The sequence below is a fragment of the Xiphophorus couchianus genome, chromosome 14 (assembly GCF_001444195.1).
Source record: "Xiphophorus couchianus chromosome 14, X_couchianus-1.0, whole genome shotgun sequence".
Taxonomy (NCBI): Eukaryota; Metazoa; Chordata; class Actinopteri; order Cyprinodontiformes; family Poeciliidae; genus Xiphophorus; species Xiphophorus couchianus.
The window spans coordinates 6,583,750-6,601,899 of record NC_040241.1 but is presented as its reverse complement, the minus strand read 5'-3'; the positions used below and the strand labels follow the sequence as shown (position 1 = coordinate 6,601,899).

The following is an 18,150-nucleotide window of genomic DNA, read 5'->3' as shown; positions in this document are numbered from 1 at the left end:
CTGCAGGATTGCTTTGACATGACTGACTTTTGACATGTTTAAGGACTCTTGTAGTGACATTGATGAATTAACTGATGTTATTGGTAACTGTGTGACTTTCTGTGAACACTGTGTGATTCCAAAGAAAACAGTGAAAATATTTCCTAGTAGTAAACCCTGGATGTCAAAATCATTGAAAAATCTGTTGAACAAAAAGAGGAAAGCATTTTGTGAAGGAAACCTCAATGAGGTGAATTTGCTTAGAAGGGAAATTAAGAATGACACGAAAAAGGCAAAATTGAATTAGAAGGAAAAGCTGGAGAAAGACCTTGCCTAAAATAGACTGGGCCCAGTTTGGAATGGGCTGAAAACAATTGTTGGATCAGAGATCAAGTGCAACAGAAAGGTGGTTCTTCCTGGTTTTTAATTCTGATAACCAATTGGCAAATGAGTTTAATATGTTTTATCTTAGGTTTAATTCTTCTGATTTTAGTAATGAGATTTTAATCCTGAAAAACAAACTTCTTTGCTGTGGTCATATCCCCTTTGATGTCACTTCTGTAGCTGAATCTTTTAAACGCTGTAAGGTTAGAAAAAGCCCAGGACCAGATAATATCAGTGGTCGACTGCTCTCCTCTTGTGCGAAACAGTTGGCTCCTATTTTTTATTGCATCTTCCAGATGTCACTTAACCAACAGAGGGAGCCAAGGTGCTGGAAACAGTCCATAGTGATTCCTGTGGCTAAGACGAGCCACCCAAAAGTCCTGAATGATTTTAGACCTGTTGCACTGACTTCCCCTGTCATGAACTCTTTGGAAAAATTGATTGAGATATCTTCTTACCAAGACTGAACATTTATTGGATCCTCTACAGTTTGCCTACAGAGCCGGTCGGGGAGTTGAGGATGCCACTGCCACTTTACTAAACTGTGATTTTAAACATCTTGAAAGTAACAAAAGCCATGTTAAGTTGTTATTTGTAGACTTCTCATCTGCTTTTAACACAATCCAGCCCTGTATTTTGATTGATAAACTTCTTAATAACTTTCATCTGGATTTTAATGTGGTGGGCTGGATTCTTGATTTTTTTTTTTTAACATCCAGAACACAGAAAGTCAGAGTGAATGGATGCATGTCCGGAGAGATGTCCCTGTCTACTGGGTCCCCTCAAGGCTGCATCCTTTCCCCTCTTCTTTACATTTTGTAAACAGACTGTCGCAGCTGGCATGACAACAGGTTAATATTAAAATTTGCAGATGACAGTTAGCCTTCTACACAATGATGAACATGCCCATGGTCCTGTGGTCGATGAATTTGTTGACTGGTGCAATAAAACCTTTCTCTTATTAAATGTACAGAAAACAAAGGACATGTGCATTGATTTCAGACAGAAACCCCATAACACAAATCAAACAGTAATTAAAGGTCGGACCGTGGAGACAGTAGAGAACTAAATATCTTGGGACTATTTTGGATAATAAGTTAAAATTTACCTGCCATTCAGAAAACCTACAAAAAAGGGCCAGCAAAGATTATTTTGTCTAAGGAGGCTCGCAAAGTTTCAAGTTGATGAATCATTGATGATCCTATTTTATAGATCATTTATTGAATCTGTATTGACCTTTTCCCTCCTCTGTTGGTTTGGGAATCTTAGTATTTGACCAAAAAATGCCCTTAGCAGAGTAATGCATACTAGCAATAAGATCGTAGGGGTTGAACAATGCTCACTCACAGAACTGTGTAAAAAACAAATCATTAGAAAAACTAAAGCCATTATTGCTGATTCTTCTCATCCTTTACATGCTGAGTTCCAGTTTCTGCCTTCTGGCATCAGGCTCAGACGTCCTTGTATAAAAAGTAACAGGTACAAGCTCTCCTTTGTTCCTACAGCAATATCTCTTTTAAATGCAGGACAAGGTAGGGGGACTTGCACCTGATCTAGTGTAGCAACTGTCGGTCAATAATGAAACCCATTGCTGTACTCTTCCCTTTATGTATTGATTTGTATTTCATGTTCTTTTGGTATTTTTTGTTGATCCTTATTTTTTAAGCTTTGATACTTTGTCTTTTAATTTTTATAGTTGCTGCAACATCAATTGCCCAATTTGGGATACAAATAAATCTGAAATCTGAATCTGACAACTTGAAGAACAGACTTTCTGAAAAAACAGTACAGCTGAATGTCATTTGCGTCCAGATAATATGAAATGTAATGGAACAGATCCCTCTTAATGATCTGTTTAAGAGGGACATAGCAAAAAATAAATAAGAGGGCCCAATGCAAAGCCTTTGAGTGCCTGACATATTAGATCAGTGCCATAATGTATTATACCAGATTTTATTAGTCCTACTTAGTCTACACTGAATTATGAACTCCTGTCTTTATTTTACCAACTTTTTCACATAAGTGAACTACAAGGTTATAATTCTTACTCTGTTTTGTTGATCCATTGATAATTCTGCTACCAACTATTATAGTTCCAATTAATCTACATGATTAATTCTCCATACAAAATTTGGAGAACATCATTTTTTCCCCCAGTGACATAAACTCAGTGTTGTTTTTTCCTCGTAGGTCATAAAATTTAAAGACTAGCGTTTCAGCTGCTATTTGTTCATCTTTCTTTTACTGACAAATGTCAATAAAAGCCCCTCTTTTGTAATCAGAAGATTTATTGGTTGAGTTTGTGTGCAATAAAAGGAATTTAACTTGAGTTTTAATGTAACCTAAATCTTGAAAGACGTACGCAAAATGATGTGGACCACCTTGAATACAGCGAACATCTGAACATCCCTATTAGAAACATTTTAGGAACTGCTGCTGTTGTCTATACGCATTCATTTGACATTCTTTATACAAAATATAAAAGTTGACATAAGCATACAGTACGAAAGGCTAAATTTCAAACGGATACTTTGTCTCTGTTTCAGTCGCCGCAGATGGGGACGTTCATGGGCGTTTACCTCCCTTGCCTTCAAAACATCTTCGGAGTCATCCTGTTCCTAAGGTTGACCTGGGTGGTGGGGACCGCTGGGGTTCTGCAGGCCCTCTGCATCGTCTTCACATGCTGCTGCTGCGTGAGTATTTCTTTGTCGGCATGCGTTCACCGAGACTATCAAAACATTTCCAGTAACGTTTTGTGGGTCTGTTTCTGCTTTCCAGACGTTGCTGACTGCTATTTCAATGAGCGCGATCGCCACTAATGGAGTTGTGCCAGGTATTCCCTTTAGTTCTGGACCTTCTCTTCCCAATCTCACATGACTAGGATTTATTTAATCTTGATGTTTACGTTTATGCTCCTGAAGGGATTTTTGTTGTTTTCTTGCTGCCTGTCTCTGCTCTGTGTTCATAAATTAAAACCTAGTTGCCACTGACTTAATCTTTCAACAGTGTGTCTAGATTGGCACATTAAATAAAATGTCAAAGTAACGTGATTTTCTCATGCCTGTAGCATCTTCACATTTTGAAAAAAAAAAAATTAAAGTAGATCAAATGTAACATGGATAACATGCAGCTTCAGTTTATCTACTTTGCACTGCTGAAAGAGCTTTTAGTTCTCATGCTTACACTGTTTCCATGTTTATTATAGGCAATTCAGAAGACTATAAGAACTTTGGCTTTCCAAATACAACCCGGCACCAGAAATTATTCTGTTATCCTTCTAACTGAAGACAGAAGGATCTTTTTATGTATACTGTGACTGTCTTGACATAATTTCTCATCCGAGGTACTTTCTTTAAGGCTTTGACGTAGTTTCATAGCAAATGCAAATAAATATACTCCTGGATACATAACAGGATTAATGCTGCTTTACAGTTGTACTCAGAACTGGGAAATTCCAACTTCCCAGTCATAAAAATCACCTGGAATGTCCTGTGAAGTCAGATTTGCCACTGGGAAACTGGGAGCAAATTTGTTACAACTTGTAAGACGGATTTTGCATTACAATAGGGCCGCTCCTCGCATCAGCAGTAAGCTGTGGTGGAAACACGTATTTACAGGACGCGTATAAAAGAGTGACTAAAATCAATGCTACATGTATCGCTAGTCTAAATTGACAAAATTAAAAGTGCCGTTTCTTATGGAAAGTAATTCTTAAAGTGATGTTTGGAAGATGTTTTGCAAACCATATGTATGGGCGCTACCATGATGAAAGTCTAACTTAACTAGTGTTGCGTAAACACAGCAAACAAACATATCCTCCCACACAGCCAGTTAAGCAAGGTAAAGAATCACCATGTTCACCATGGTTTGGGAAAGGAGTGCCTTAGTCTTCACAGCAACAAGGTTTGCTATTTGAACACCCAACACTGTTTTCCCTTTGCTTTTAGTTGTTCAAATTTGTTCTTTATGTGTTATATAATCCTGTACTACTATTATCCGTTTTACAATTGTATCAGCAAAAATAGAGGTGCTGTTTGTTTCAACCGTCTTGGTGAGATCAGTCAAGGGGACGTAGGCCTGGAACTTTTTAGATCTCTAAGAAAATTTCTAAGCCATGTGCCATTTATGTTCTGCTTCCCAATTTGGCACTATTATGCGGTTTTCTGTCAAATTTACATTGCGGTAAAACACAGAGTTTGCTGTTAGGGGGACAAAACGTGAAAACACTCAAGCTGTATGAATGGTTTTGCAATTCATACCATAGTTAGAAAATAAGTGAGAAAGTTGTTGTTTCTGATCCTACGTTTTCATTTTCTCTGTTTTTTGACATATTTGAAACCGTAAAGTTGTAAATTAGTTGATTTCCAAATTGGACTTTTTAGTTAAACTAAAAAATGTGTTATTAAACCCTGAGACGACAGAAAAGGTAACAAATGTAAATTATTAAATTAGATTTTGCCAAAAACAAATGAAGTAAGCTGTATCTCAACAGAATCTTTTTCTAAAAGCACAAAAACACTCATAATGTCATTTGCAGAAATATTTTTCCCAAAATATAAATTGTCTAATTCCAATATACCCTTGTAACACTTTCTCTTTAGAATAATAGTGACTTTATAGTCATCAGCTGTCCTCTTTTCTCTGCCTTTGCCTTCCTCTTCATTCATATCCATTCCTCTTTTGTCTAACTGATTTTAAATTCTTCTGCTTCCATCATTTTTTCCCCTTCAACACACTGTGGTTCATTTAACTTCCTCCACTGCTAGTGTACCCTAACCCTCTACACCCTCTTCCAGCTGGAGGCTCCTACTTCATGATCAGCCGCTCTCTGGGTCCAGAGTTCGGAGGGGCTGTAGGGATCTGTTTCTACCTGGGCACCACCTTCGCTGGGGCCATGTACATCCTGGGAGCCATCGAGATCTTCCTGGTAGGACTAGGCTTCGTTTTTGCTAATCGCCCCACCAGTGTTTGCAGTTTTGTCTACGTTCCTTGATCATTTGATTGTAGTCTAAAATATTAGTCCTTATATTAACCGCGCTCCCCCCTCCGTCTCCCAGATGTACATTGTTCCTCAGGCAGAAATCTTTAAAGGCGGCGGGGCGGCCATGTTGAACAACATGCGGGTCTACGGCAGCATCTGTCTCCTCCTCATGTCCCTCCTCGTCTTTGTCGGTGTAAAGTATGTCAACAAGCTGGCCTCCATCTTCTTGGCCTGTGTCATCGTCTCCATCGTTTCCATCTACATCGGAGCGTTTGTCTCCGCTTTCTACGAGCATAAATTTGAGTAAGTGTACCCTACTCTGTGGCGCCCCCTGGGAATTTTCATAGGGCTGGCCAGACCAAGCTAGTAAACATTTTAGGGGGACACAGATTAAAAAAAAATATTTTTCTTTCTTTCTTCTCCTTCTTTCTTCCTGTCTTCTTTCTGTCTTTCTTTTTAGTTGATTATTTTGCTTTACATTTGTCTTCATTGAAGTAAATGACTGTATGCCTTTCTACAACATATAAATGATTCTCTGGGAGGGGCCAGCATTTTTCAAGAGTGGCCCCCTCTTGGCGCTACCACTGACACTACATTACAAAAATATTCACATGTCTCTAATTTATTCCTCATTTTGTCAGATTGTATTGGGATTCATTGCAATTGGCCGACTAAAGTGGTTCAGTGTAAGAAAATAAAATAAGAAACACAACACCTTTCAGATGTTCCTTCAACCTCTCACCTATGCACCACTTTGTGTTTGCCTGTCTTGTAAACTCCCAATAAAATAAGTTTGTGGTTGTAGCACGACCAAATTCTTTTGTGAGATTTTCAACCCTGACCCGTTCACTAGTTGGTGTCGTTATTGACTGCTGGGTCTCGTTTCCAACAGCGTGTGCATGCTGGGGAATAGAACCATCAGCAGCCACGTCGAGTGTAGTAAAACCGTCCCGGTGGGAATCAAAGACACAGTGGGGAGCTTCGACAGCAACTTCACACTCGGCTATGGTGGGTTGACGCTTCGTCTCCTTAGAGTCGTCACGTGTTTTAGTTGTTGTCTTGTGCTAACATGTCTGAATCGTGCTGTTAGAAAACAGCACAGCTGGACCGGTCATTGTCCCCACCGCTGTGCCAGTGGTGGAGGAGAAAACCACACTTCTTTGGGAAGAATTTTGCCACAGCACCGAACTCAACGCCACCTGTGACGAATACTTCACCTCTAATAACTTCACTAAGATTAAAGGGATTCCTGGTCTGGCCAGTGGCATCATTTCGGGTAATATTTCTTCTCTTATTTCCATTTAAAAGAATTGATCTAGTGCTTCTAGCACTCCACCACTGTACAAATATCAGCCCAAAATCAAACTTTATGATAAATAATGGGATAAACGTTGACTGAGAATCTGATAAGTAAACCTGGAATGGCGCGCTTCGTTCTCCAAACAGCTGTTTTCTGAATTTTCTCCTCCTGTTAGAGAACCTGTGGAGCTCCTACATCAGCAAAGGCGAGGTTCTGCAGAAAAGCTCGCTCAGCTCCTCTCACTCGTCACCTCCAGCATCACTGCCTCATCCGTACGTGTTCGCCGACATCACCACCTCCTTCACCCTGCTGGTGGGCATCTTCTTCCCTTCGGTCACAGGTACACATTTCGTGCTCTTACTCTACAGCGGGAGGCAACATCAGGATCATGAATGTCCGCTAAGAACGTATTGATAAAACTCCCTATTGACAAACTGTTGACAAACTGTCTATGCATTCAATTTGTAAGATTAAAAAATATGTAGCATTTTTGTAAACTTTAGCATGTAGCAAATTATTGATGTAATTTGGCACTATACCAATAAAAACTGAATTTATTTAATTGATAAAATAATATCTAAGCACTCAACTGTTATCTTGAAGTTCTAGTTCTATAGCTATAGTGGGCATAATTTGGCCCGCAAGCCGTAAGTTCGACACATGTTCTAAAGTTCATCTCTGTTTTGTACTTAGTCAAAGTTGTAATTAGTCACAAATTTGTAATTAGTCAAAGTTATTCTTGCTCCTGGTTCCTCTGAGGATTTATAATCAAACATATCATGAATGCGTCAGTTTTTTACTCTCTCTGAACTGTAAAATTTAAATTGGTTCAAATTTCACATATTTAAATAAGTGTATCTTTACATGAAAAAGCACATTTTAAATGAGACATAATTAATTGATTTAATTAACTATTCTAATGAATTATGTTGCTTGTTTCTGTTTTGTTTGTCTGTTTTTGTTTGTCATGCAGATTTCTAGCTGTTTCTTACTGTTTTGTTTCCCCTTCTGGTTTATTTCCATTATTTTACTCAATTTGAATCAGCGTTTAGATTTATGGCCTGAGCCTGACCCAAAACGTCTTCAACACATATAGCATAAAGAAAACCAAATGAGAAGGCGCGATATAAAGTTGTGTCAATCTACTTTTTGTATTGTAAATAGAGGAGTTAGCAGCTTACCCTATTCAGGAAATAATAAAGTAAGGTGCAGACGTTCATTAGACTGTAACAAGTGCAGCATTCTGCACAATGTGCCCGGAGCTCCGCCCCTTTCTGCTCCTATCAATCACACATCCCAGAAGATTTGCACCTTACTCACCCTGCGGTTACAACAAGCGACGAGATGGAGCTGGAAGATGTTTTCAAAAAAATTGAAAACGACAAAACTTGCACTGCTTATTTAAATTACTCTCTAAAAACGAAAGCAGTGAAATCTTAATTTAAATTTAATGTGTCTGGTTTTCTTCAGGCTCAGGCCTGTAATTCATGTTAATCAGTCGGATCGAACTTCACACAATGTTTATGGGCACAGGCTGTGTTGAATTTTTACACCTGATCTAAACTCTTCATATTTTTCATATTCCTCATAGCTTATAATGTTTCAAACTTTACTTTGGTGTGTAAGTTGTTTATTTTTTCACCTGCACATTCTTATTTGTTTTTCTTCTGTTTTTATTTTTAGTGAATAGCTGATGTTTTGTGTTCAGCAAATAAAAGTAACCCAAAAAATATTATTCTCCTGCTCTTCCTCAGGAATCATGGCTGGTTCAAATCGGTCGGGAGATTTAAAAGACGCTCAGCGCTCCATCCCCATCGGAACCATCCTTGCTATCCTCACGACGTCTTTTGTCTGTATCCTTGTATCGTATCTTATGTCTTAGTTTCCTAGCAAGGTTTTGAAGAATCTGTCCTACTTGTAATTCAAATATGGAAAAACAAAAAAGGAGGAGCCTCAAATTATTTCTGAAAGTCCTTTGGTTGAGAGCTCATAGTTCAGTTTATGGGTATAATTATAAGCCGTTTGGACTCTTCTGGCGAGAATGTTGTTTTCCTGAGTGGCATCCTTGTAGACCTGAGCAGCGTCGTGTTGTTCGGCGCCTGCATCGACGGCGTCGTCCTCAGAGACAAGTCAGTACATCATTCGCTTACCTGTATTTACTTTATTGTGTAAAGTAAATTACTATTTTTTTTTTTGTGAAAACTCAAAAGATTTACACTAACTCGCCTGTGCAGGTTTGGAGAGTCAGTTGACGGCACTCTGGTTGTTGGCACGCTGGCCTGGCCTTCTCCTTGGGTCATTGTGATTGGCTCCTTCTTCTCAACATGCGGCGCAGGCCTTCAGTCGCTGACCGGCGCGCCACGACTCCTGCAGGCCATCGCCAAGGACAACATCATCCCATTTCTACGGGTAGGAGTCATTTTATTTTATTTTTATTTTGTAAAGTGATAAAGGTGGGCAGGAGAAGAAAGCCTTTACTTCTTTGTGTGGGATTCAATGTCATGTTTTGTTTGAGTTTAGTTGTACAGTTTAATTTTTTTACTTTAGAGGTGAGCTTTGTAGAGACATTTTAAGGGCTTTCTAGAACTCTGTGAATTCTTTCATATTAAGCTGAATTTATCTGATAATCAGAGATGGAATTGGTCTAACAAAGGCAATCAAAAAAATTATAAACACCTTCTTTACTTTGTGTCGAGCAGATAAAGGCATGTTTAGCTAACAGACATGATAAGATTTAAAGGAGCAGTATTATAGAAATTGGAATTTGTTTTTAGCTTTACATCACGTTACAATGTTATTTTCTCACCAAAAGTATACCTGGAATGTTGCTTTGACTCTTTCATGCATGTTTGAGAAATCCTTTAATCTCCATGGCAACCATTCAGATGTGGAAAACGGCTGGGTGGGCCAAGCCCCGCCTTCGAGACACAGCTCCTTCTCTTAGCCGCGAGCAATGATGAAGGTCAAATAAAAAATAATCACATTAATGTTAATCTTTAGCATGCAGCTAGCATAAGTAGAGCATTTTTGGGACATTCAGATTATTGTGAAAGAACAACAAAGTTCAGAATCTTAACAGACGATAAAAGATTTAAGGATTAGAAGCAATTATTTATTCACTATTTAATGCTTAGAGAGCTTATTTAGACATTTCCGGTGTAAAGTCTTTGGTGTGATCACTGTGTTTTCCCTCTGTGTGTGTGTGCGTGCGTGTGTGCGTATGGGCGTGGGTCTGTGTTTGTGTTGTGCTCCAGGTGTTTGGACATGGGAAAGCTAACGGCGAACCCACCTGGGCTCTTCTCCTGACGGCATTGATAGCTGAGCTGGGGATTCTCATCGCCTCTCTGGACCTGGTCGCTCCCATCCTCACAATGTGAGCCAATGAGGCCGTTCTGAACGGCCTGTCCTGATTGGCTCGGTCGCCCAGCCTGTCAGCCAGTCTCTCCCTGTCGGACTCCAGCTTTACTTCTCCGTCTCTCCAGGTTCTTCCTGATGTGTTACCTGTTTGTGAACTTGGCCTGCGCTCTGCAGACTCTGCTCAGAACCCCCAACTGGAGGCCCCGCTTCTCCTACTACCACTGGTACTGACAAACAAACACACACACACCCCGACACACACACCCGCCTACACGCAGTTGTACACACAAACGTGCAGACTGAAGTGTTCTTGTGCTCCACATCTGTCCAGGACTTTGTCGTTTCTGGGGATGATCATCTGCCTCGCTCTCATGTTCATATCTTCTTGGTACTACGCAATCGTTGCCATGGTGATCGCTGGCATGATCTACAAATACATTGAATATCATGGGTATGTTGCCATGGTGATGTATTTGCTCCATGCATTTGTACATGTACAGTATGGTTCAGATTCCTGTGCGTGTGTTTGAAATAGTTTGATTTGGTCATTTTTTCAGTGGTGGACCCAGAAAATTTCATACGGGTGGCCAGAACAGTAACATTTAGGGGGGCACATACAAATTTAAAAAAAATTATAATTTGAATAAATTTATTTGGTATTCAATCATTTGTTTATTTTTAAGTTTATTTATTTTGCATTTATTTAATATATTTATTTAGTATATTAATTCTTTTAAATCTATTCATTTAGTATTTAATTTATTTAGTATTCATTTTTTAAATGCATTTAGTTTTCATTTATTCCTTTAGTATTTATTTATTTTTAATTAATTTAGTATTCATTTATTTGTTGATTTATCCATTTTTAATGTATTTATTGTTTTTTACATTTATGTCTTCATTGAAGAAGATGACGCTGTATGACTTTCTATGACATAAACGTAATTCTTTGGGGATGTGCCGGGGTCATGGGCCACCCCTTTCCCACCTTTTGGTGGCGCCACTGCATTTTTTTCATTTTCTTTTTTCTGCTTACCGGAGTTTTTTCAGCAAATTTATCCTTTTTCTTTATTGCTGTGTGCATTAGAGCAGAGAAGGAGTGGGGAGACGGGATCCGCGGTCTGTCACTCAGTGCTGCCCGCTACGCCCTCTTGAGGCTGGAGGAGGGACCACCACACACCAAGAACTGGAGGTAAGAGCAGAGCACTTCACGGACTTCGACTTCTTCATGCCTAGATGCAAAAAGATATAAACTTAAAGCTTAAAGCATTCAAATGGCCACGAATTTATGTAAAATCCAGTTTTATTTCCTTTTTCTCCCAAGGCCCCAACTGCTGGTGTTGCTAAAACTGGACGAAGACGCCCACGTCAAGTCTCCGCGGCTGCTGACGTTCGCCAGCCAGCTGAAGGCAGGAAAGGGCCTCACCATCGTAGGCACGGTCGTCCCAGGACACTTCCTGCAGACTTACGGCGAGGCTCTGGCTGCAGAACAGGTTCATCTTTACGCGCATCACATGTCAGACAGGTTCCATGGATCTGGTAATACTGGAAGTCATGCAGTGTTGTGCAAAAGTGTTCATCCCCCTTGAACTTTTCCATATTTTAGCATGTTCCAACCTTAATCCTGAATTTGTCAAGGGAATTCTAAGTGATAAACATAAAGAGATACCAAATAGCAAAGAAAAAAATAACACGTGAGGCATGTGTTTCTATTTAGTTAAACTTTTTAGAAAATCAGGATTTTGTTTCCCCCAAAAAATGCAGTGCTTGGGTTTCCTTAGTTCAGAGTGATGTCAGCACGTCCAGGGCAGCCATCTTGATTGACGAGTATTGTACAGCTTCTATTCATTAGGATTTTAATTTAGATCAACTCTATGACACAATATAAGGCCCAGACTAAGATTTATGATTTTTCTTTTTTTTTTTTCAAGAATAAAGCTGTACCATGAGGAGAAAGAAGTGGTAATTTGTCAATAAAACTCCAACACAAAAATAAAAAAAATATTAAATAAGGAATCCTTTAATATGTTCCCAGAGACGCAAAGCTAACGATGCTGAAATGCACACAATTTTGGAGGGGTTGCAAATTTTTCTGGCAATAAATCAAAATTCTTACCATGAAAAGCAACGTATCAAAATAAATGATAAATAATAGAATGAATGCCCACCCCTATGATGTAGCGCTGTATTTAACATGAATGTTAACAGCGTCTGGACCGTTTTCTCTCCTCCCTCAGACTTTGAAGCTTCTCATGGAGAAGGAACGGGTGAAGGGCTTCGTTCAGTGCATAGTGGCTCAAAAGCCCCGCGAAGGAATCAGTCACATGATCCAGTCGAGCGGTCTGGGAGGAATGAAGCCCAACACGGTGGTGATGGGCTGGCCGCACACCTGGAGGCAGAGCGAAGACCCGCAGGCCTGGAAGACCTTCATCAGTGAGCCACAGAGGAGATGAAACGCAATTTTTTTTTTTTTTTTTTTTCCTCCACTCAACAACCCGACGGTAACCCCCGTCTGTTTCCTCCTTCCAGACACGGTCCGAGTGACCACAGCGGCCCACCTGGCTCTGCTGGTGCCCAAAAACATCTCCCTGTTCCCCAGCAACAGCGAGCCGCCCACCGACGGCTACATCGACGTGTGGTGGATCGTCCACGACGGGGGGATGCTGATGCTGCTGCCGTTTCTCCTTCGCCAACACAAGGTGGGGGAAGGAGGGGCGAATGCAACCATTTGTATTAAATTAATCCATTTTCTATGAATATATTTTCCTGAGAGAATAATTTTCCGTCTCTATCCAGGTGTGGCGTAAATGTGGGATGCGAATCTTCACCGTGGCTCAGATGGAGGACAACTCGATTCAGATGAAGAAGGATCTGGCAACGTTTCTCTATCACCTTCGTATTGAAGCTGAGGTGGAAGTAGTGGAGATGGTATGTGACCAGCTGGGTCCGAAAGGGCTATAGGGCTCTAGCCCAGGGCCCCAGTTTTTGGGATCATCTCAACGCTTTTAATTTCTTTTGTGAATTCATGTTTTGCAAACATTGCACGCTATATAAAATTCATATGTCCAAATCTTGTCAGTTTAACTATTTTAGGATTTTTATGAATATAAGCAATATTCAAATATTTGAGAATTATTAAGCTATTGGTTTTTAATTTTTTTTATTTTTGCGCTCATTATAAATGAAAGCTGCTATTATTCATTAGTTTGTAGACTCTAATACATTCTAAAGTATCTAAAGCTCAGCTGTGAGATCATTTTTGTCCTAACAAAACCTTATAAATCTACAAAAGAATTGAAACGTTGATAATCTGTCAAAGTTTGTCATAAATGTGTAATAATCCGAGTGTTTTCGTTCCTCTCCGTCTCCAGCATAACAGCGACATCAGTGCGTACACCTACGAAAGGACACTGATGATGGAGCAGAGATCTCAGATGCTCAGACAAATGCGACTCTCTAAATCAGACAGAGAAAGAGAAGTAAGTGTGCGGTGTAAATGTTTTTCTTGTTTTACACCTTTCATTTTGAGGGGTGTCTTTGTAAAGTGGGGCAAATACAAAGCAAGAAGTTGCAATGCTCACTCAGTTTTTGGGTTGAGATTGCCAGTTTAGGTTGTGAGGCACGTGCAGTTTTACGCTTGCGTTCTACTCCACATAGATTTTTTTTATTTCAGATGCCCTGAAATAAAAAAAAATAAAATGAAAAATACAAAGTTAAAGCTCTACATGCCATTTATATACTTGACCAGTAGGAGGCACTCTAACTGTACATTGCCTTCCTGAGATGCCAAGTCTCACAGTTGTCGGGATATAAAAATAAAAGGAGAAAAAATAATTAAAATCAATGTCATTATTGCAATATTTAGCAATAGCATTGCAATCGCATGTTTTTTGATGTCTTGCATCCCGATGACGGCATGCACAGTAGTTCTGCGTAATTTTTAATTTTCTTGTGAGAACTTTTGTCAGGCAAAAGTTTGAGTCACACTCAGACATCTTCTTTATGTTCTGTGACTCCAGACCGTTGAGGCTACCGCTGACTAGCTGCCAATAAATCCTTACCAGCTAGATAACTAGCTAGCTTTTTTGCGTCCATCTTGGATAAGCGCAACTTTATCGCCAGTTGGCTGGACGACGTTCAACCACTTCTGTGGAGATACAGGTCTTAAATTCCATTCATAGTGGTCTTAAAAGTCTTAAATTCAAGTTTGTGAAGCCTGTTGAATCCCTGAAGTGAACAAAAGGGTAAAAAAAAAGAGGATCATAATGTAGCAGGTATTTTATTTTTTCCATTTCATATCCTCTCCCTTTGCCTCTGGTTTGCTCAGAGGGTGCGCTGGAGTTTTGACGATGTAAGTTTACCCTGTTTCACTTTGCCATATGAAGCTGCCTGAATTTAGCTGTAGGCGAAGACCTTCAAACTTCTGAGAGAGCAGATTTGAATTAAACTGATCTCACAAAACCAGCTGGTTTCAGCCATTATCTTTCAACAGTCCAGATAGAAGCACTATTATTTTGTCAAGTTAGCTACACAAAAGTGTAAATAAAGTTCATGTCATAGTTCCTCTTAATAATTTTCCACCATGATTTGTTTTTCTGTAACTTCCCCCTGCTGCTCCTCCCACTGAAGTTCAGAGGTCTTCTGATTTGAATCCCGTCTGCCTCTTTAGACAGATGGGCTCCATAACTTGCGTTGTGCTCCTGTAGCTTCCCGATAGAGTAGGCACAGCCTGTGTTTGGTTTTTTTAGCAGGTTAGGTGACCTTGTGTTGTCTTTAGGTGTATCTCTCGCCCAGGTTCAGGAGTACTGAAGGCCACACTTCGAACCCCATCAAAGAAGACAGAGACAGACAGGTACAAAGAGGCAGAGAGCGAGAAAGAAACGAGAGTTCAGAATCAGGAGGTTGGTGGCAGAGGAGCGAGAAATCGCATTGGGGAAAAAATAAGAAAAAGGATCAAGCCTGACCCGGGTTCGAGCCGGGTGCCCTGGATCAGGGGTTATACGAGCCGAGTCCATGTTTGTTTCCGTATGCGACGCAGGCCCAGTTGGTGAAGGACCGCAACTCCATGCTGCGCCTGACCAGCATCGGGTCAGACGACGAGGACGACACCGACGGCGGAGAGCGGGAGCGGCCGGTGAGCATCAGCTCCGAGCACCACCGTCGCGTCCAGATGACCTGGACCAAAGAGAAGACGGCCCAGTACAGAGCGGCGCACTCCGGCTGCTCCACGCCCGAAGGCTTCAGAGACATGCTGAGCATCAGGCCGTGAGGACGGATAGCGATGCACTTCTGTCTGATCGCAGTGGTTTAGAGAGGTGGATGATTGTGTGTTTTTTTTTTCTTTTCTTTAAGGGACCACTCCAACGTCAGAAGGATGCACACCGCCGTCAAGCTCAACGAAGTCATCGTGAACAAATCCCACGATGCCCGGCTCGTCCTGCTCAACATGCCGGGGCCCCCGAAGAACACGGACGGTGACGAGAACTGTATCCTTTCTTTCTCCTGTTGCTGTAATTCACTGTTCTCATGAGGGCTGAAACGATTAATGGGATTAATCATGATTAATTGATTTTTGGAATAATCATTGACTAATGTTGTAATTGATTGATCGTTAACTGGAGTAAACACATGCAAAAAAAGACAATTTTCTGAAAAATATAGCTTGCATTTAAGATAAAAGCATCTTTGTCTGTAAATATGTTTTACTCAAAACTCCCCTAGCAACAAAGTTTAGCTTCACCAGTTTCATTTCAGGCAAGAAAATGTTTTTTCTTTTCTTTTTTTAAAATTCTTTCTTTGCATTTTTCAATGTATATTGTTTTAAAAAAGGAGCAAATTGTTAAATGAAAAATCTGTCTTTTCATCCGATTAATCAATCAATCGTCAGAATAATTGATTTACAAAAGTAATCGTTAGTTGCAGCCCCGGTTCTAATACAAGCTGTAAAGTTTTAACTCATGAACCCAGACATGGAGTTCTTGGAGGTTCTGACTGAAGGACTGGAGCGCGTCCTGTTGGTCCGAGGAGGCGGAAGTGAAGTCATCACCATCTACTCCTGATTGGACAAGACACTGGAAGACACTGTTTAACAAGCAAGCCAATCATGGAGAAGACCGGAGATGGGTTGGTTCTGTGTGGGCTGCGTGGGATAGACCGTCCCTGGCTGCAGCATTGGTTGTCACGTCAACATCCCACCCAACTTTTCATCTTCACTCGTTTTCTGCCATGATGGTGGTTTCTACTCCAATTATGTTGACTCGAGGAAACGCCAACACAGTTCCACGATTGAGCAACAAGAACCCATAGCAATCATGTGTGTGCATGTGTCTGTGTGTGTGTGTGTGTGGGAATCGTTCACCTGGAAGATCTTTGATCTGTTGAAGGGACCAGCGTTTTGTTCGAAGCAGGTGTGTTTAGGCAGTGGAACAGTTAAAGTAAATATGATGGGTCTGTAAACAATGCAGTCGTTCCACCAACGAAACTCAGGGTTTGCTTTTTGTACAGAATGTATTTTGGACGTTTGTTAGTTTGCTATGTGAGGCCTAAATGTCTGGTATCAAGAGGAGTATTATTATTGTTTTTTTATTATTATTTCGGAAGGCACATACTTGTTTGTTCCTGAATTACACATGGAGTAAATAAGAGTAAAGCAGATAATCTCTTGTACCATTTTCCATCTACAGGAACAGATGAACACCAAACTCAGCATTTCATTTTGTAGACATTAAAGCTTGTGATACAGCAACTTTAAAATCAGTATTATTGCACAGATGTCAGAATTTGCTGCTATTTGTCTGAAACTAATATTGTGTATTAGAAGCCCTGTTTTTTTTTTTTGTTTTTGTGTTGTTGTTTTTTACCAAATTCAGAATAAGTTCCTTTTGGGTTTCTTTCATTTATGAACCAAAATCTTAAGTTCAATGTAAACTGAAGCACAAAATTAATAAAATGTTTTCAAAAGACACATTATAGTTAATTAATCATGCAATATTTCTTAAATGTTAACTGTAGGTAATAATAAAGTAAAGGTAGATGTTTGGAAGAAATCATGTGAAGCAATAATTCGAATTAACAGGGGGGAAAAAGTATTCTTGGGACACCCAAGGATATTATTTTGTTTTAAAGTATAGATGTAAGGTCAAATTTTCTTGGGCCAATTATAATGATGGCAATGTACACTCTCCCACCTCCTTACACACACACACACACACACACACACACTCGCTTCTGTCAATTTCGTTCCAGCACTTAAAGAACAAAACTTCTTTGTGCAAATAAAAATTAGAGACTTTCCTAGAGGCACATATCATTATCGATTAATCGTTTAGATGCGAATACCGCTCTGATGCCGGTTGGCTCGGATGCTAGTGTTGCTATGACGGCGTATCTGGGAAGAAGGGCTGCCTTTTTTATTTTGTTAAATATTTATTGATCTCCAGGTAAAACCAAAATGACTATTGAGAACGTGATTAGAGGTCTTGGACCTGTAGCTAGCCCGGTGGACTGCATGAGAAGAGACATCGGTGTAATAAACTGTCAGACTCGTTAGTTATAGTTTGTGTTGGCCTCAGGCAGACGAGAAACGGATAATAATAATAGTGGTCAAGTTGAACCGTTGTGGCACGAACCACAGCACTGCATGTTGGGTAAATGAGGTATGAGTGCATTGATGTCACTTGTTTGATCTCGTTTTGTTATTCGAAAGAATATCGGCAGTATGAGCGTTATATCCTACAACCATCTCATTCCACACCTCAAAACAGCCCCACTCACGTGCTGCTTTATGTGTATGCGCACATGTCCGTATGTAAAATGAATGCTTGTGATTTTATTGTTCAATTTTAGAAACCTCTAACTAGAGATGTGTTATCCCTCTCGAATGCTATTTTTATTTTATTTTCATTGTTGTGCAAGGATTACATTATGTTGATTTTTATTTCCTGAAAATGATCTCGCTTGTACATAAGGGCAGAAGAAGACCTTAAGTTTTATCTTTTTTTAATTACATTATTATAAAAATCATGAAAAAAATGTTGCTTAAAAAAATGGGAATAAAGCAATTTTAAAGAAAGACATTGCTGTCTATTTTTGTTTGTTTTACGAATCACGGGAATAACTTAGTCTTCTGTGAAATATGTAGTTTTATGGC

General features: G+C 39.9%; 1 protein-coding gene across 3 annotated transcripts in view; it reads left to right on the top strand.

Moving 5' to 3' along the window:
- Positions 1-18,063, top strand: part of slc12a6 (solute carrier family 12 member 6) — a 28,376-nt gene extending 10,313 nt beyond the window's left edge. For 2 of the 3 annotated variants that reach the window (XM_028037858.1, XM_028037857.1), the window contains 23 exons: positions 2,910-3,056; positions 3,142-3,196; positions 5,160-5,290; positions 5,421-5,647; positions 6,237-6,352; positions 6,435-6,620; positions 6,820-6,984; positions 8,399-8,497; positions 8,716-8,773; positions 8,879-9,053; positions 9,899-10,017; positions 10,127-10,225; positions 10,333-10,452; positions 11,089-11,193; positions 11,326-11,494; positions 12,239-12,434; positions 12,531-12,700; positions 12,798-12,929; positions 13,373-13,480; positions 14,779-14,853; positions 15,040-15,266; positions 15,354-15,487; positions 15,969-18,063. In XM_028037858.1, the coding sequence (XP_027893659.1) occupies positions 2,910-3,056; positions 3,142-3,196; positions 5,160-5,290; positions 5,421-5,647; positions 6,237-6,352; positions 6,435-6,620; positions 6,820-6,984; positions 8,399-8,497; positions 8,716-8,773; positions 8,879-9,053; positions 9,899-10,017; positions 10,127-10,225; positions 10,333-10,452; positions 11,089-11,193; positions 11,326-11,494; positions 12,239-12,434; positions 12,531-12,700; positions 12,798-12,929; positions 13,373-13,480; positions 14,779-14,853; positions 15,040-15,266; positions 15,354-15,487; positions 15,969-16,060 (3,105 nt within the window). In that variant the 3' untranslated portion in view covers positions 16,061-18,063. The remainder of the gene's footprint in view (positions 1-2,909; positions 3,057-3,141; positions 3,197-5,159; positions 5,291-5,420; positions 5,648-6,236; positions 6,353-6,434; positions 6,621-6,819; positions 6,985-8,398; positions 8,498-8,715; positions 8,774-8,878; positions 9,054-9,898; positions 10,018-10,126; positions 10,226-10,332; positions 10,453-11,088; positions 11,194-11,325; positions 11,495-12,238; positions 12,435-12,530; positions 12,701-12,797; positions 12,930-13,372; positions 13,481-14,778; positions 14,854-15,039; positions 15,267-15,353; positions 15,488-15,968) is intronic. The other variant, XM_028037859.1, reaches the window with a different exon arrangement.
- Positions 18,064-18,150: the final 87 nt, after the last annotated feature.